Here is an 18,672-nt window from a genome sequence, read left to right on the forward strand (position 1 = left end):
TCATTGTAATTTCACAGCCACTATCCATTTTCACAGAAGTGTCGATTGACTGCACAACTTTTGTAGAGTATTATACACTACGATATTGTCAGCACCTGTTTCTGCTTGTGAGCAAAGGTTTCTCTGAAGCTGCCAAACTTTGTGCTTCTCTACCTTTTACAGACAAAACAGAGCATGAATTAGACGTAACACTTCCAATGACCAATAAGGCTGTACGGTACAGCTGCATTTTCACTTTTTTTCCTGCACTGCAGGTTGGAATGGGAACTATAGATTGGAGGGAGTTTGGAGCTCCTCCCTGACATATCTGTTTGGACAAAAGCTTTGTCCCTTTGGGTGTCAGGCCTGTTACGTGGGCATTAGCTGTGCAGCAAACTAAGAAGAGCTTTATTTAAGAAGAAGAAGAAGTTCAGCATGCCATTTCTGCCCCAACATAGCCCAACAGGTGGGTTTGATATTTTTGTAATTGGTTAACCTTTTTGGCACAAATTGTGTGTAGAAACTGAAAAGGAATCAGAAATGTATGTAACATCTGTTTTGTATGTTCTTTTTCTGGCAGGAGTATAGTAAATTTTACAAATCTCCGGACACTGTAGAAATTGTTGAATTTTGTCATAATTATGAGTGATCTCTGATGTGGTTCACAGTATTCACATTTTATTTTAAATTATTGTCACACAAACATGAGTTGTGCTCAATAAGAATACAAGACTGGAGAATGTTTTGGAATATTTAAATGTTATTTTTGAAAAGTTTTAATTTAACCTAAATGTGAGAGTATCCGAGTGTTACTACTATTCCTTTCTCATTTTGTCAGTCATTTCCTAACCCTGACCCTGGCTTTGCCACCACAGTTTAGCACTAAACATCTATCATTAGTTCTTTTGTAAAATATGTATATTACAGGCAGCAAGGGAAACAGCCAGGTGTAAAATCTGAGCCTATAATTACAACTCGTGTTTGTTGCCTTTACAGGTGCAAGGATTCTGCTCACTTAGTCATGATCACGGAAGCTCATCTGACTAATCTGAACTTGCTGGATTTTAAATTGATTTCTGTGCATGTTTGCAAACATAAAACATTTTAGGGATTCTTTAGTTTGAGACAGATAGGGGTTTTCTACCTGTATCTGAATGTGTCTAAAATGTGTCAAGGTAAAAATGGCAGAATTTCTTCAGGAATGCAAACAGATTAAGTCCCTAAAAATATAAAAAGCCACAATTTTCACAAAGATGTTGTCATATCACAGACTCATTTGCTGCAACTTATCCACAGGGTGGTTCTTTCATACTTTGCAGTGGTGTCTTTTAGCGCTCTGCTCCGCCCCACCTAGCCATCCCTCTGAAATTTTCCATTGTTCAACACACACAGGAACAGATGAACCAGCACCTAATCTAGTCCCTTCTCTCAGTGCACAGAGAGAACAGACAGTATCAGCCACATTACAGGGGCTGCTGCTCACACTGAGTGCTGGATTTGAGTGGGAAGATCTACACCGACAGGGCTTAGCCAGATTTCCTTATCATCTTGGAATATTTTACTTAGAGACACAATGCTCAGTCTGATACACTCACTCTAAAAGAAGTATAACTTATAATGTTTTCCAGCCTTTTTGGCATGTGACCCCTTAAAAAGAAGCAAAGTCTACTTGTGACTCCTCATCACAAGTTATGCCCTGTGATCTATATGGGTTGTGCGCAGTTCAACTAAGCAGTCTTTTGTTTTTTTCTTTTTTCATTTCAGATTGTTTCATTGAACTATTTTTAGATGTTGAGGTATAGCGTTTTACAAGAAATAAGCAAATCCTATAGAAAAACAAGAGCTAGCTTTGTCCAACAGTAACAAAATCCAACTGCCAGAACCTAGTAGAAATAGCACTGGGCATAATGCAGCCATAAAATTATTGTTTTTACAATTTAGTTCTTGCATAGATTAAACCAGATATAAAATGTTAATTAATGAGCCTTAATAGTGGTAGTAGGGGGATTGAGTTATAGAGCCAGCTTAGTTGTTAACCTGCCCAGTCTAACCTAAGATAACCAGCTGTTATCAATCTTCTCATCTCGTCCTCAGCAAGAAAGCGAATTAGAGTATTTCCAAAAATAGTATTCCTTTTATCATCTAGCGATCATCTAGTGAACCACCAGACCAGACTTTTAGTCTAACTCAATACTAATTCAGTGATTTATGTCTGTCATCTTTAACTGTCATTTCCTTTATTTCCTTTTTTTAGCTCATTGGAGCACACACCACTACCTGGCATGTTTATTCATCATGATCGCCTACTCTGGACCAGCTTCTCCCCTTTATGCCCCTCCAGCGACAACAGGTCTCCGGTCTGCTTTCTCTGCCACACAAACCAACAGTGTGGTGGGAGGCAGTCAGAAGGCAGTGACCTTCAACAGGCTCATGGTTAACATCGGAGGGGATTTCAATCCGGACACGGGTCACTTCCGCTGCCGCATCCCCGGGGCTTACTACTTCTCCTTCTCAGTGGGGAAGTTTCCAAAGAAAATGCTTTCTGTCATACTGGTGAAGAATGGGGAGGAAGTGCAGGCCATGGCGTATGATGACTACCGCAAGAAAGGAAGGAAAGTTCAAAGCCAAAGTGTAATGATCAGTTTGAGGGAAATGGACACAGTGTGGCTGCTTTTACAGCAGAGTCCTCAGTATGCTTTGTACAGCAATGCTGGTCCTTACATCACCTTCTCTGGTTACCTCATCTATCCTGACATCTCCCCTACCACCTACATCAGCAACCACCTGTCCCCACCAGGGCTGTCCTACCTAAACTGCCCCCCTCAGGCTGATCCCCTGGCTAGAGGTCAGACGTCAGATCCGCCACGGTCTGCTTTCTCTGTGGCACGGACATCCACACTCATGGGTCAGAGCAGCAGACAGCAGGACAAGCCACCTCTGACCTTTGATGTGGAGTATGTCAACATCGGGGGCCATTTCAATAAAACCTCGGGCCTGTTCACCTGCCACATCCCGGGAGCTTACTTCTTTGCCTTCACTGTGGGGAAACACCCCCGAAAGGCTGTTTCTGTGAAGCTGATGACTGGGAAGGGTGAGGTGCAGGCAATGGTGTTTGATGAGGACACATCAAAGAGACGGGAGATGCAGAGCCAGAGTTTGCTGCTGTCTCTCCGTCGGGGTGACAGTGTTTGGCTGTACAGTCAGCAGGATGAGCGTTATGCTGTCTACAGCAACCAGGGGAGGTACACCACCTTTTCTGGTTTCCTGGTTTATCCTGAAGCAGTACCACTCATACCTCCAACCAACCAGGACAGAACTCATCCCTAAAATGTCATTATTATATTTTTAATAGCAGAGAAGACCACAAAATGTCAGAAAATGTGTAGGTTAAAATCTTGAATCTGTGGTCAGTATAGTGTAAGTACATTTATTGGTTTACTGTTTGTTTCCATTTTATTTTCTTTACAGTAAATAATGTTATTCCAGGTGTAATATTTGTTGCCAAATTACTCCACAAGATGGTGCTACGAAACAATTATGGACACTAACCAGCACACAAAATGGTTATTTTCATTATTTTCAAGTGCAATTAGATGTAAAACACAAAAGAAACATGTATTAATGGCGTTAATATATAATAAATTCTTCATTAAGTAATAAAATTTGGTTTTGGTTCACAAAGACGTACCTTTAAAATTCTTTGTTTAAAACTTTTTAAAAAGTTTTTTCTACATGTAAAAATGATCATTGTGTGGAATGAGGACAGTTATGTAAATGATGTAAAGTTTATTTGCTTTTAAAGTGTTAAAATTTACTCACTGTAAAAATGAGACTTTGAGATACATCACAAGCAGTGATAGTTATGTTTAATATGGAACTTTTATACTGTAGATATACTGTACCTGCAGGGGCGGGCTGGGGTTGAAATTCAGCCCGGGAGCTTGGTTTGGAGAAGCCTTTTATCCTATCGCAGGATGGATGTAAGTGGAACTGTGATTTTAACATGAATACTTTATTAGCAATATAAAAGCAATCTAATGATATACATGATATACAGTCAGTAGAGTGTATTAAAGTAAGCTACATATGCTCACACATACTATGCATACTCAAACACTATGTTTATTTAGAAATTAGGTTCGGGAAACCTCCTGAACCTCCCGATGTCCAGCCCGCCCTTGTGTACCTGTATTTGTATGGATGTTTTGTGTGCATTGCAGGCTAATCTAAATAAATTCATACACTTGAATGAATGAAACCATGAATGTAGACTGCACTGAAATGCCAAATGAGGGATGGGTGGATGAATTCGATGAATTACTGTTGCTTCAACAACTATTTAACTATTTACTACTTCTGCTACAGCTGTGACGCCATTTCTACTGCAACAACTACAATTAATAACAACTTCAGCAATAACTGCTGTGTGCCAGGTATCACAATATCAAAGAAAGACAGAAAGAAAGAAAAAAAGAGCTTTACTATGAGGGAAAATGGAAGAACCAGACATTCAAGATTTAAACCATTTCAGTGTAATGGTGTAATACATTGCACATGTCTGACAGGAATGTTAAATATTCTTTAATTATATAAAACTGGCTAAAATATGCAAAACACACTTATGGTCCTTTAACTGAGGTCCATTTGTTCTGATACCCCAGTGAAATGAGATATTAGCAGAGGATTAAATATAGGCATATTTAAGGCACAAAAAGTCAGTATTTATATTTGGTGCTGTTGCAAATTATACAACAGATCTAGACATTTTAATTTTTAATATTTAGCCAATATTTAACCAAGTCATTTGCTCATATGTGAGTTTAGTTCATTGACATGAAGTTTCCAAAAGATTAAAGAGGAACAAGGATCATAATTTTTCCAGTGTACTCCTCATTGTTTCCTCTGTCTTGACTAATATATATGAAAACCACCTTAAACATTTAAGTAAAACCTTTTGCCTTTTAATCTTGTTATTTATTGAAGCAGAACATAAAACGTTTGCATATTTACAGCACGTACACGTAGCAAGTTCTGTGACAACTAAGTTTTACAAATAAAAAATAAATGAAGCTATTAGCAAACTCAATGTAATCTAAACCTTACACTTCATATGAGCACCATCCTTGCTTTGAATAAGTTCCAGTGTTTGTACCTGCCTGACTGATCACGCTGGGCCTTCAAGATGTTTGACATGATGTTCACAGTAATAAGAAGTCTGCTTGATCCTAAACTTTGAATAGTTTCCCCTCTGTCTTAAAAACACTGCCAAAATTTCAAATGCCTCTATGAGTCTGAGTTGGCTAAATCACACAGTAAATAGACATGATGATGGTGGAGAATAAACGCAAACAATACTCTAAACCACTCACCAAGTCAATATATGACTACTGCCATCAAGGTCAGGCAACACAGAGGCAAACAGCTTGTGCGGGGATTTAATTCCAGATCCTGTACTTGGTCCACGACTTTGTCTTGCAAGTTGAAATGTTCATGTTATCATCCCCTAGGTACCACTTTCTTCCCTTTTCCTATTGTGTCACTGTACATCCCAGATCTCACAGAGCAGTGGGGTAAATTTGTGGTCATTCATTCTCCAGGATGTGAGCATTTCTGCGTGGTAGTGGTTGAGTGTTCTCAGCTCCGTCAGACGGCCCAGGAGACGAGCAAAGTACTGCGGCTCCTGTGGATGCTGTAAGGCACACAGCTTCCTCAGCACGTCCAGCATGGGCTCCTGAAGCCTCTCAACAGCCTGCTGATCCTTCACATAAGGCCGATCTGGAGAAGAGAAGCGTGGACCATTAGCCTTTCAGTGTATCAACAACTGTAGATGTGGATTTTGGAAAAATACCTTACATGGTGACATAGATTATCTGGATCAGTGAATTGCTGATTCTGGGTTACCTGGAGTCAAGATGGTTATGGCTGTGAGGAGAGCCTGCTCCTCCTGTAGCATGTGGAGCTCACCGATGCTTTTGTAAAAGTTGAACATGGGTGTCATGAATTCTTCTGAAATACCTGCAGAAAAAAAGCTAAAGATTTTTTGGCTTCTTATTCAGTTTTCAAAAGTCTTAGTCGTGCATTGGCACCACAAGCTCCCCTCAAAAGCTCGAGTACAGACCTTGGATCAGTGATAACATTCACAATTTCTGTAAACAATGTTTTCTCTTGTCAACCACGAGCTTCTGACTGACAAAGTTAAACAGTACGGTTTTAAGTCCACTGTAGTCTCCCAGCCATCTGTTTTAAACTGGCCCTCACAAATGATTACCTATAATCTACAGAAGGAAAAGCAGGAAATGTAAGAGGAGTAGAAAGAGTTTGTCTTACGTAACAGTCTGCACTTTGAGCCAGGACATTCAATCAACACTCCTCCCTGATTTGTATTATTGTTCATCCACAGCAAAGGAAATAAAACTCGATCATACATAAAAGGACAGCGGACAGAGGCTGCAATACTAACCATAAAAGATTAGAAATCAACGGGTCAAAGGTCATTTGCGTTGTACCCACTGAAGTGAGTGGTATGGATGAACCGGAGAAGAGGAGTAGGGAGAACGAGGAAGGACACACAGCAAAATATTCTTGACTACATTTATGATTATATTGTACAATGTAAATTTTACGAACCCGAGTGATATCCAAATTAATGCAGTTAACTAAGGTGAAGAGAAGAGGGAGTGAATCGGAGTTAAAAGTAATGTTAACTGAAAAATATTTTCTATCCGTTCTGGCCGTCACTGTAAAATGCCATGTTGGATCAGTGCAATAATGTATAATATTCAAAAAGAAGACTGTAACTGAAATAGTTTGATTGCATAATGTCTTAACTCACCCTTCATTGTATATTTTCTGGTCATACATTTGTGTATATTAAAGTACTGCAGTTGCAGTGCAGTAGGATCTGCAGAGCCTACGGGAAAAAACAAATACCAGCTTCTTTGCTCTTCTTCTTTAGATACTGATTCAATAATAAATGAGGATGAATATTTCAAACTGCTCTCACTATGATTTCAAATGTTTGCGTTCAGTTTTCAAACTAGCAGAGGATGCCTGTCTGCTCGGGCACATCATCAAGCGTTCAGAAATGCCAGTGGGGCTCAGAGGGAGAGAAGTGGACAATAGCACTCTCGATGTTTTGATAAGGAACAATGGTCTCTTCAGACAGCTTTGCTCCCTTATTCTCCCAGACTGGCCTTTAGTGTGAATGTCTCCTATCCCCACCATTCACACCAGTGATGCGCCGAGGGACCCAGCGACGCACACACACTCCTGCCATCACTGCCACTGTCTGTCTAACTGTCCAACCTGGTTGACATAATGACACCTTGAAAAAGTATAAATTATTTTTGTAAACCACCAGCCTGAAAACTATTTGATATGGCATCTGAATTGAGAGGCAGCAAAAACAGTACATGTGAAAAAAAAATCTTTCTGTGGCAGAAAAAAAACAATTTTTTTCCTTTTTATTTTAATAAATTCAATTTTCCTAACTGCAAGCTTGTCCACACACACACACGCCTAAAACAAGTGAAACTGTACCCAGTGAAGGTGCGTGTGTGTGTGCATGTGTAACCCACACCAAGCCAGAGATCAACAGGCCAGCACTCATCTCCCAGCTGCATCACACAGATCAGGCAGATCAATTATTAAACGAGGATCCGACTGGACTTGGCTGCAGGTGGAACTACAAAAGTCCTGATGCTGCACCTTCGGCCTGCTGCAACTGGTAGAGCAAAGGACCAAGACTCTTGAAGGTCATGAATCAGACGTTAATGTAGTTCCACATGTGTTAAGTATTTCTAGATTTTGGATGATGGAAGTTTAGATGCTCACAGTTGCAGTATTTATACTATGATAAGTTATTATTCTAATACAGTACAGAAACAGATATTTTTAGGGGAACTACGTCAGCTGACTCACCACTCTTGCGTATCCTCTCCTCTAAAACTTCTGTGTGTCCGTTGGGCATCTTTCTGCTGAATACCTGGGCTGAGCGCAGAAACATGGCTTCGACAGCTGAACCCTTCAGCAGAGCGATCTGATCTTCATGATCCAGAGTCAGAAAGCCTGCCAGAGGTTTAATACCAGTCATCACAAAAAACAAGAAATTATTAATAACCTTGTGTTTTACACCACCAGTGTGTGTTAACCCTCTGGCCATGGTCTCTACATCAAACTGCACACATGAAACTCCATATGTTCCACAGGATGTGTAAAAAGTAATACCTGGAATATTTTTTGTAAATTCCACCAGAACTTGAACTTGACTAGTTGCCATTTCTGTCAACAGGAGGAAGTTTTCCTCTGCACTGTACTGGTCTTGTAGCTGTGGGGGAAACAACAATAATAAATAGAACTGAAACAGATTAGACCATCTGAGAGGAGACAGGCCAAGAGGCAAAAAAAATCCACCAGCAGGAGATTACACCAGTGGTGAATTGTTGTTCTTGGCCTCAGCTATGAGGATGTCAGGGCATGCTGACAGCCCATCTCTAAGCATGTAATAATGCAATAGATGTCAGTCTAGTCTGACATCTGTGCTGGTGCACATGAGCTGCACTCTCTCTTGCAAGCTGTAAGAAGCTCATGTGTTGAAATTCTTGATGACAGTAATCCAAATAGATTAAGTGAAACTTGAAGCAATATTAAGAGTAGCATACCAGTTTTTTGGCCACGTCTTGAGGGATTTGATGCCTGTTATAAGCTTCTACAATGATTTTCATGAGTGCCTGCTGCTCTTTGGTGATTTCAACTTTTTCCTGGGTTTAAAAAGAGGAAACAAAATCACACAGCATTCAGTGGTAACAGTTTTTTTTTTGTTTTGTTTTTTTGTTTGCAGTTTGTTTTTGCCACTGTTCATATGACAAAACCAGTGAATTTGGAGAAACATAGCAGGTGAAAGGGAAAACTGGTGGCGATTACCTTTGACAGTTTGGTGGTTGAAGTGACCTGTTTGTTGTCTGTGTTGTCTGCTGCCTCTGTCTCGTCTCCAGTCGACTGTCCCGGGGAGGCCTTGGTGTTCTTCCGTAGCCTTTTAGATTTACACTGGATCTCTGTCAGCAGGCCTGCCAGCAGTGATGAAGGCTTCACTATGTGTGTTAAATACCGCACAGCTCTTTACTCAACAGCCAAGCGATGCAGCTAGAAATGCTCATTTTCATTTGTCGTGAGACCATGTCAAAGTTGTTCTAAATATTGGAACCAATCTTCATAGAAACACTTGTGAATTTTTGAACCTTCATCGTAGTTTTCTCATTTTTGCCATTAATATTTCAACATGACATATCATATCCACTGTAACCCGACCATCACCTGTCAGTCATGTATGCTACTGTAATAGTATGCATTTACATTATCAAAAACTCTAAATATTTAATGAATTGTTTTGATTAATTCTACAGTTTTAATTTCTGTTTTATAATCTAATTATGTTTTTACTGTCCTGAATTGAGGCATAATTTTTATTGTGTAATGTTTTCTAATAATAATGCATAAATATAAAACCTTGTCATTCCTTCACATCTGTGTTTCTGTGTCTGATTTGTAGGTTCAGTCAAAAAAGAAGTAAAAGATGTTGTGCCGCCTCTTTACAAAAGACTTGAGTGGACAGTAGAGAGATGAAGGTAATCAAAGAAATAAGACAACAACCTCTCTCAGTGAATTAGCATCTGTCTATTCACACTATGACCAAAAAGGTCTAATTTTGTTGAGCTCCTGTTGTGCCTGCAGGTACAGTCATGAAAGCCTGCCACGCTGCAATATTCATCACAACTTCCCTGCACTATTTATGAGCAACAGGAGTCCAGTCCATCCTCCTGCTCTTTTCAACTGACAGCTCTTAATAGACCCAATAACTAATAATCCCCTGAAGATTTCAGAGCAAGCACATTTGTCACATTTACAATTTCTGTCCTCACATTGTGGTGCACTGATGACTACATTCTCAAAGAGACAAAGGTGTTAAGACTCATTTTTAAGACAAATTCCTTTTACTAAGAGTTACTAATTCTTAAATGAAGCTTTAGGTGTCTGTTGAACTGCTTCTATTCCTGTAACAGCAGCAAAAGCTGGACCTTTCTATTGTGTGTTATCTGATATTCAATCTCCCAGCAAAATTCAACACCCCATGTCAGAATGACAAATGAGGGCTCACCAGTGCAGCCTCTGACAGCTTCTCTTGATACTGCTAAACAGACAGTACGTGTGTATGTGGAAGCTGCAAGTCAGTTTGAACTGATGCATAATAGTAGGCAGAAATTTGCCTTTACAATTTTTTCATTACTCAGTGCATTATTTAGCGATCGTTTCAGGATCTTATCAGCATGAACAGGAACCAGAGTCTCTGGACGAGAAGTGATACTCACATTCAGCGAGCATGCCCATCTCCTTGCACTTTCTTAGCCGGCACTCTTGGCATTTCCTACGCATATACATGTCCATCTCACAGTTTCCACCACTCTTGCATTTGTACACAGCGTTCTTTGTTATGCTCCGTCTGAAGAAACCTGAAAACGGTGAAAACAAGGCATTATCATCCTAATCACTCTCACTACCAAGTACTGTCTTTGAAGCATTGTCATGGATTACACTCTCCAACACCAGATACAGCATCTAAAATTAATTCCATCTAATAACGCATAAACAATAAAAACGATAATGATCAAATAACACACCACATATAATAACACAGCACTTTGAAATGGGACATTCTGCACAGTGAGTCCTAACACTTTTGATATTTTCCTTGACAGTTCAAATGTACTTACTTCATTGCTTCTGCAATGAGGTGGAATATTTTTTTAATTGTTGTGGTAATGATAGTTTTCAGTAAATAAAGGATGTGAATAATACTTCTGGCAGTAAACAGTGCAGCATGTAGACTCTGACTTTTTTAACCATACTCACTGACAAGTTATGATTCTAATCAGATATAAATAAAAATACAGCTTCATAGGTTACACATTGTTCTAATAATGTCACGCAGAGGATCCCGTGAACCCAGCTGGTCCTGAGAGAAACAGCCACACACACACACACACAGAATAACTTTGGAACAGTTATTAGACATTCTGACATACAACATTAAGCACAATGGCTTGCATTAGCGTAACTGAGCTCAGGTTGCTCCTGCATTGTACAGCGGAAAGCTGAGAGGGAACCCAATCTGGCAGCAGTACCAGGTAGACCTGAACCTATTCTCAGACAAATGGCAGGACAGACCAGCTGCTGCACTCCTGGCATTGTCCAGCCTCCCAGTGTGGAATTACACTTCTATCCATTCAGCCCACGGTTTGGCAGGAATCACAGCAAATTCACAGTGTCATAAAAACATGGGGAGGAGCTGCTGAGGGCCGTGACTTCACTGTCACTAGGTGGAAAAGGGTTGTAAAGTGCTTGCCCTGCCACTGTGATATTTCCTCACATATCCTTAAGCTCCTTTTGAAGCTCAAGGATTTCCAGTCAGATCTGCTCTGACATATTTAATAACTGCATGGATTTACTGCCTGTTCCTGTTGTGTGGTTAAATATGGAATTAGCAGCATTATGCCAAAGTGTACAGCAGTAGTAGCACCTTTCTTACCAGCTGCAGGCATATAATGACTCATTTGAAGCCTCAGATTATATTCATCTTAAAGAACACATGTTCACATATTACTCTTCACCAGCTGCTGTTTGGACTGCAGACTGCATGAACATCCCTGTTGTGGGTGGCCCCTTAAAGTCAACAGCTAAAGACAATAACGTAATTTTTGCCATCTGGGCCAAATGTCATTCTACTCATGAGTATACTGCCTTATCCGGCAACTGTGCCTGGACATGTACTTTAAACAGTACAAACCCAGACAAACCCTGGCTCAGGTAAATAGACTATAAAAAAATCTAAAAGGCTGATCATATCTAAAAAGCAAAACGAAAGTATCTTTTGTACAGGACACTTACAACTGTGTTTTGTATTAGAGTTGAAATGCATTAGTTAATCAACAGAAATGAATTCTGTTGCTATCTTGACTTATTGACTATTTTATCAAGTCTTTTGGGCTGTGGATTGAATAAAACAAACAACTTTAACATTTTAGCTTGGGCTAAACCATGTTTTTTCCATGTCTTCTGATAATTCATGGTCAAAATGATTGTAATAATCAGCAGAGAAAACAACTAGTAATACACTAATAGTGAAAATAATTATTAGTAGCAGCATTTGGGATTTTTAACACAAAAAAAGAGTTTAAAAATTCCTTTAAAGTAGCACTATGTAACTTTTGCTGAGCAGCAGCAACAATGGCCTCTGCAGCCACAAGTGGCAATTTACAGGACGCTGGTGCTTTAAATTCTTTTGGACTCGGAGTGTGAGTGGTTAAGGACACTGAACGCAGTGTACCACAAGAAGCTGACAACTGTTCAGAAAACAAAGCCTATTAAAAAGCATCATAACAAATCATCATCTCAGTACAAACCAGCAATCACACTATCCACTATGTCAAATCAACATTCGGCTAATCTGACTGACCGAAAATGTCTGAACTCACAGAGGTTTTGTGCAAAAATGTAGATGCTAGGAGCTAGTCTCTTCACCTCTGCCATGATGTCCATACTTATAGCTAGCTGAACATCCATAGTTGCTGGTGTGTGACGTAGTGTCAGCCTTATGAACTTCTCACAGGAGATCGTACCTGATCAACCCAAGTTAATTAGTGCAAGAGCAGGCATTTGGGGCTTGGAGAGGGAATGTAAGAGGAGCCATTCTTCACATTACAAGTCAGTATATCATCGAAATGATTATGAAGCTATTATTTTAAGGTAAAATAGTTGCACTATGTTGCTTTAACATCAACTGCCCTTACTGTTACAGTTCAATGTAAAAAAAAAACACTAACTAATCCACTGTAACTAAAAAAGACATTTTGCAAAACTGCATGTGTTAGTATGTTATGGTTTCAGTTATTACCTTTACACCCCTCACAGGTGAGAGCGTTATAGTGGTATCCAGAGGCCTTGTCTCCACACACAACACACAGTTCCTCCCCTTTGACCCTGCCCGCTTGCGACATGTGCCGGGTCCTCTTGCACACGGTAGGCACCACAGCAGAGGTCTCCTCCATCTCTGCATCATAGCTGAGCTCCAGGGGTCCTTTCCTCAGTTCATAAATCCCTGTGTGAGAGTACCATTCATCTCCATTGTACTGAGGGTAGTAGTTCTGACTGGAGTAGTATGGTGTGGAAGACATGGTTGGCTCCATGGATGGGTACTGCATGCTGGGATAGCTGGTGAAAGGTAAGATGTCAGGATCCTGCAGGAGAGGACTGCCGTGGTCTGCCAGAATATCTATGACAAGAGGGGGAGAAATGTTGTTGAAAGTTTTGAAAAAAACTAGTAAACGGACCCTAAGTAAAGATTAAACTCCCATTTTCAAGGTCAAAAATGAACTTTCACACATAGTGACACTAATTTAATTTAACATAACATGGAGCTAAGAAGCTAAGTAAATACCAAAAGAAGGTCATTTGAAATTGTTTCTCAGCAAGATGAAAAATGTGTAAAAGACACCACTCCTTAAACCTGCAATAATTTATTAGCTACTTGGGTACAGTGTAACAAACAGTTACCGAACTGCACATGTGTGCTGCTTGTGTATTTATCAGAGCTTTTTAGCTGAAAACAGCTGTCCACTGCAGCTGAAGATGAAGATACTGAACCAAAGTGTTAAAGTTGCAAGATGTAAAATGGAAACACAGGGAAGGAAGGTGCTGAGATCAACAGCAGTCTTATGATAATTATCTGTGGGAACATCACTACAACTGACCTCTTCTATCCTTAAAATCTCAGTTTTGGAAAGAAAAAAAATCTTCATTAGTTTTATTTCAAGTGCTTCCCTGCAGAAGCTCATTAGAACAGTAGAAACTGGCTCAGCGGTAGTCAGTAACGCACACAACGCATACTATAAACTCATAAATGATTAACGACTTGCTTGTACAGCACACTGTGTCTTTTAGGAGAACATGTAACTCCACTCCAAACACGCTGACACTTTTGAAACTGATACAAGAACGTTAACAGGATCCTAAAATTGTTTCATCATTGTCCATATCCAGAGCAGGTGTAGTAGAAACACTATAATAATACATCCTTTTGAAAACATCAGTGTGGTTATGATTACAGTTTCAATATGAGTAGTAAACAAGAAGCGAGCTCAACTGCTCTGAGATACTGTCAGGTATCTCAGAACAGGTATCTCAGGCAAATCTGTCATTAAAAAAAATAGGTACACTCTTAATACTAATACAATATCTGTAAACTATTTGTAACACTGACCTCTTGAAGACTTGGTCTGGACCATGGCCATATCAGTATGACCAAACACACAGGCTATTCAGAGTCCAGCTCCATTTTGTAGGTCAGTCCTTCCTTTGTGTCTAACTAAAAAATCATCTTCCATTTATTTCTCCTAATGTAAAGCTTTCCTCCGAAGACGTGACCGCAGCAGATGAAAAAATGAATTACTTGGTGCTTGCTTGAGAAATTCCAAGGAGAGCAAAGGTTGCCACAGTCTACTCATTAACCACAGAGTCATATTTCTTCACATCATTACAAGTAGCTGGGTAATGTGTGAAGTCATTTTCAGAGTTGGAGCAATGGTACAGACTGACTGCTACTGTATGGTGTGCTTGGATTTATGAGCCAGAGATGACCGTGAACGTGTCTATGCAGGTATTAGAAAGAACATGTGCATCCATGAGAATGTGTGAATGAACATGTTCCTGCTGTTGAATCTGCTGTTGTATTGTAGTACGTTATACTGACTGGTGTTTCTGTTATTTTGTCCACCCCATTTACATCAAAAAATGACAAAAATGACTGAATCACAAATTTGATAAATTTGATACTACTACTTATTAATAGAGGGACAGGGATCCAATACTGTAAATGTTGTACTGTAAAAGCAGAAAAAAGAAGAATTGCCAAACTGGCAGTGTTAGTGTTAGGTTAGCAATGTCAGTCTGCTGGTTGGTCATTCATCACTTTGGTCCAAACTTAAATATCTTAAATACTATCAAATAGCTTTCCCTGAAATTGTGTACATTCATGGTTCCTAGAAGATGAATTAGACCAATGGTGACATTTGTGGCTTTGAGTGAAAAGTCTCTATTGGCTGGATTGCCATGTAATTTGTGGACATTTGTGGACTTTATTTACTTTGGTTATCCTCTGATTTTCCATCTAGAACCTCAATGTGGTCAAAGTTTCCAGTATATTGGTTCATGACCAAATACATGCAAAACTAATGACATTCCCACTGGCCTCAGCTGTGCTTTGTATTTTGTTGAAATTAGCAAATGTTAGCATCCTAACTGAGCTAAGCTAGGCTAATCTAAGCTTTTAGCTATGCTAAACTAAAACAGAGAGCAATATTAATCATTATATCTGCTAAACTTCAGTAAGTTAATGTCACGGTAGGAATATTAGCAAGCTAATACTAGCATTTAGCTCAAATCACCACAGTGTGGCAATCTTGTTTTGTCTTTCTGGGAACTAGTTGTGGGAGCTAGGGAGCTAGTGTCAAGCAGACTTACCAAACAAGTGAGGGCTCTCTGAGATGGAGAATTCATCGCTGGGTGGGATTTGCAGCGGTCCCACCACATTGATGTCGGGGCCCACCCACTCATTCATTCAGGAGGGTTGTCAGACACCAACTCAGGCAACACAGGTTGGACTGAGCCACAGGGTAGTAGTATGCCTCTCTTTACTTCTGTAACAAGCATAGAAATAGTTCAGTTTGTGGACCATGGTGAAGATCTCCTTAACACCCTTACAGTTCTGCAGGATCCTCTGAAACCTGCACCACAAAGTAATTAAATATCAGCTGGGGAGTCTCTACATCAACACACCTGACAGGTCTCCTCTCCCACACAGGGTTGACATGTTCGGTAGCTGCCTGCAGGGAGGTGGGGGATGAAAGTCAGGCCACCACAAGGCCTCCATAAGAACAAGTCATGGAAGGAGCATTTTCTTTCTACATTCGGCCTTATCAGTAATTATATGTCCTGTCCAATTTCATATTTATGTACACAATGTCATTAGTATTCACAGGATGTATCACAAGATTAGTGTCGTCTTTTTTAACGTAATGTGTGCAAACCTGCAGTCTTAGTTTGCATATAGAGCTCATTCAGTAATACAGTAAACCTACACAATCTACAAAAAAGCTTGTGAATAACAGGCATGTTTTTCAACTTGTCCACAGCCTTTCTGGTTTCAAGGCCACAACATGGTCAACATGTGAAGCAGTACTTTTAGAGACCTGACCTGCCCCATTTTTACTAATCAACTCAGTGTAATTTCCCCTGAGACTGAAAAAGAAACGCAGCCCACAAGGATTTAAATCTTTCCAGTCAATGCTAACAGCCCACACAACAGCCAAATATACCGCGCCACCCGTCAAATACAGAGGCTCACCAAGGGCTCATAAGAAGTCATCGGTTCACCAGTGAACATGAAATATGCTCATACTCAGTCTCATAGTTCTTACCTTATCCTGGTCAATTAATTCCTGCCCGATAACAGTTTCCTTCAGTCTTGTTTTTGATATCCACACTGTGAGCTACAGCTCCATCAATACCAGCTAATGAACATTAAGTTGCTTGTGTCTGGACTCCAGTGAGAGCATGTGTGACCAGTTCAGGTCAGGGAGAGGAGAAATGGATGGTGGTTATTAATTAAACTGTCCATTCCTGTCCATGTCATCCCCCCCTCCAAACAAACCCCCCTCACCCACCCCCCCCCCCCCAAAAAAATCCCTCTTTATCTTAACAAGACAAGAGGTTGCCTTATGAATTCTCCAGCAGACCAGGGTCAGAAAGCCCACTCACATACACAAACATCACACATGGAACATATATCCAATCATTGGCGTGACATCAACATCTGGTATGTGTCTGAGCAAGCTGAGGAGAAGAGCTGCTATCAGTCCAATAGTTTATATATATATATTTTTAATCTTTGAATAAAAACAGAGGATCATGGTGTATTTTTGTGTGAAATTATGTTTTCTTTTCTCTGTACTTCTATAATATTTTCAGAGGTACAGCAAGAAATCAAGGTTATCGTAAAAAACCTTTGAAAGCAGACTGTGTGGTAATCGTTGCCATCTGTCCTTGAACTGATCACATCCATTTTATCATGCCACTACAATGTGCAGTGTACACTAGATTTGTTTAAATTGGCACTTTGATACCTCAGTGTACCTGGCCTGTTGTCTTTGTGTACTCTAAGATCAACATGCACACAGGAAATCAAATCCCTAATGTCTTTATAATCCTCAATTTGTCCAAAAACAATAGTTTAATCATTGATGGGCTGTTGCTCCATCCACAGAGGCCCTTCTGAGTCAACAGACAGTCTCTTTGAAATAAACAGAACCTTTGCCATTGGCTGTTTGTGGACTATGTGGTCTGTGTTTGACAGCATGTGAGGAATGAGCTGGCAGAGATGGCCTCTGGGAAGGGAAAGACACAACTCCACTGAACATATTTCTAAGTTACATGTACAGTAATCAAGGCTCTCAGAAGTATGGATGAGGTTAATTCAAAACAAATTTAAATATCTCTAGCCATCTCGCACAATGAAGACAGGAAAATATATTAGGTGTTGGATTGGGCTTTTGTCTTTCCTTTCACCTTGGTGTTTTGTTACTTATCCCAGACAGACCGTATTGTGAGCAACATACACTTGAAACACCAGAAACACACACGCCCTGGAAAGTGACATAACAGCCACATGCTCTCAAGGTCTTTAGAACACTGTGAGGACGACCGGGAGCAAAGTCTGTAACCTTGAAACTTTTCATCAGCATGAAAGATGGAAAAAACATTACTCTTTTTATAGATCACCAAATGCACAGAAAGCCTTATTTATAATTGTTAAACATGTATATGATAAATATTTCAATACTCTCTCTGGCTGTCATCTTTTCAAGCAAGAGTTGTTTGGAGAAGCAAGTTTGACACTAGTGAGGAGTCCAGTAATTATCCTCCATGGTGAAAATGAAGAAGGCTGATAAAGACAGATAAGACAAAGGATGTTTACTAGAGTGTGATGGGAAACAGAGCGACCTTTGGAATATTTAAAAATGTCTAATTTAAGCACACTAACATAAACAGGCATTGCTCGGGACAGCTTATACTCTCACACGGTTACAGGAAATAACAAGAATGTAACTGGTATGGATGATATACTGCCTTTATGACAGCTTTGTGTTAATAATTTAAGGGTGAAAATGAGCTGTAGTGGAGGAAATCAATAAAAACAAAATATGAACTCTACTTTTACTAGAGTGAGAAGGCACAAACAGGTAATAGCATTTCTTTTCAGCTTGTTTATTTCTTCCTTTGTGGTTTCAGGGATGGCAGTGTCAGTAAGTTGGTCCACCACTTTGATCCAGACTGTAATATCTCAACAAATGCTACTGCCATTAAATTTTATACAGACATTCATGGTCTCCAGAGGATGTAGCCTACTGACTTTGGTGATACCCAGACTTTTCCTTTAGCGCCAACCATGAGGTTGACATAATGTTTTCAAGTGAAATCCCTTAACAACTGTTGGATTTCTGGATGGATTGCCATGAAATTTGGTTTAGACAATTCATCCTGAGATGTTTAAATGTCTGGTGCTAATTAGAAAGTGTTAAAAATCAA

The 18,672-nt window shown here is 39.8% G+C and overlaps 2 protein-coding genes across 5 annotated transcripts; one reads left to right on the forward strand and one right to left on the reverse strand.

Annotated features, from left to right (window-relative positions):
* Positions 1 to 262: 262 nt before the first annotated feature.
* On the forward strand, positions 263 to 3,306 carry c1qtnf13 (C1q and TNF related 13). Its single transcript, XM_041038192.1, has 2 exons — positions 263 to 445; positions 2,234 to 3,306. Exons 1-2 carry the CDS (start codon positions 415 to 417, stop codon positions 3,304 to 3,306), a joined length of 1,104 nt encoding a protein of 367 aa, XP_040894126.1. The 5' UTR covers positions 263 to 414.
* Positions 3,307 to 4,854: 1,548 nt separating this feature from the next.
* On the reverse strand, positions 4,855 to 16,692 carry nr1h4 (nuclear receptor subfamily 1, group H, member 4). Of its 4 annotated transcripts, none has more exons than XM_041039323.1 (10): positions 16,506 to 16,692; positions 15,550 to 15,722; positions 12,926 to 13,303; positions 10,344 to 10,484; positions 8,902 to 9,068; positions 8,640 to 8,738; positions 8,206 to 8,305; positions 7,900 to 8,046; positions 5,881 to 5,994; positions 4,855 to 5,754 (listed from the first exon to the last, which is right to left on the reverse strand). In XM_041039323.1, the coding sequence occupies exons 2-10, from the start codon at positions 15,644 to 15,646 to the stop codon at positions 5,516 to 5,518; spliced, it is 1,482 nt and encodes a 493-aa protein (XP_040895257.1). In that variant the 5' UTR covers positions 15,647 to 15,722; positions 16,506 to 16,692; the 3' UTR covers positions 4,855 to 5,515. The 4 variants fall into 4 exon arrangements, with proteins under 4 accessions (XP_040895257.1, XP_040895256.1, XP_040895255.1 ...); XM_041039322.1 differs by lacking the exon at positions 16,506 to 16,692 and adding an exon at positions 15,865 to 15,956 and having other exon boundaries at positions 15,550 to 15,725; XM_041039321.1 differs by having other exon boundaries at positions 4,856 to 5,754; positions 15,550 to 15,725; positions 16,506 to 16,691.
* Between the last annotated feature and the right edge of the window lie 1,980 nt (positions 16,693 to 18,672).

This window comes from Toxotes jaculatrix, chromosome 5 (genome assembly GCF_017976425.1).
Source record: "Toxotes jaculatrix isolate fToxJac2 chromosome 5, fToxJac2.pri, whole genome shotgun sequence".
Taxonomy (NCBI): Eukaryota; Metazoa; Chordata; class Actinopteri; family Toxotidae; genus Toxotes; species Toxotes jaculatrix.

What these genes read in the sequence shown, in the direction of transcription:
- c1qtnf13 (XM_041038192.1), top strand. Translation starts at nt 415, where the DNA reads ATGCCATTTCTGCCCCAACATAGCCCAACAG. An exon ending in GCCCCAACATAGCCCAACAG is followed by an intron (nt 446 to 2,233) that starts GTGGGTTTGATA and finishes TCCTTTTTTTAG; the next exon opens with CTCATTGGAGCACACACCAC.
- nr1h4 (XM_041039323.1), bottom strand. Translation starts at nt 15,646, where the DNA reads ATGAATGAGTGGGTGGGCCCCGACATCAATGTGGTGGGACCGCTGCAA. An exon ending in CAACCACCAAACTGTCAAAG is followed by an intron (nt 8,739 to 8,901) that starts GTAATCGCCACC and finishes TTTTAAACCCAG; the next exon opens with GAAAAAGTTGAAATCACCAA. An exon ending in ATTTACAAAAAATATTCCAG is followed by an intron (nt 8,047 to 8,205) that starts GTATTACTTTTT and finishes AACCTCTGGCAG; the next exon opens with GCTTTCTGACTCTGGATCAT.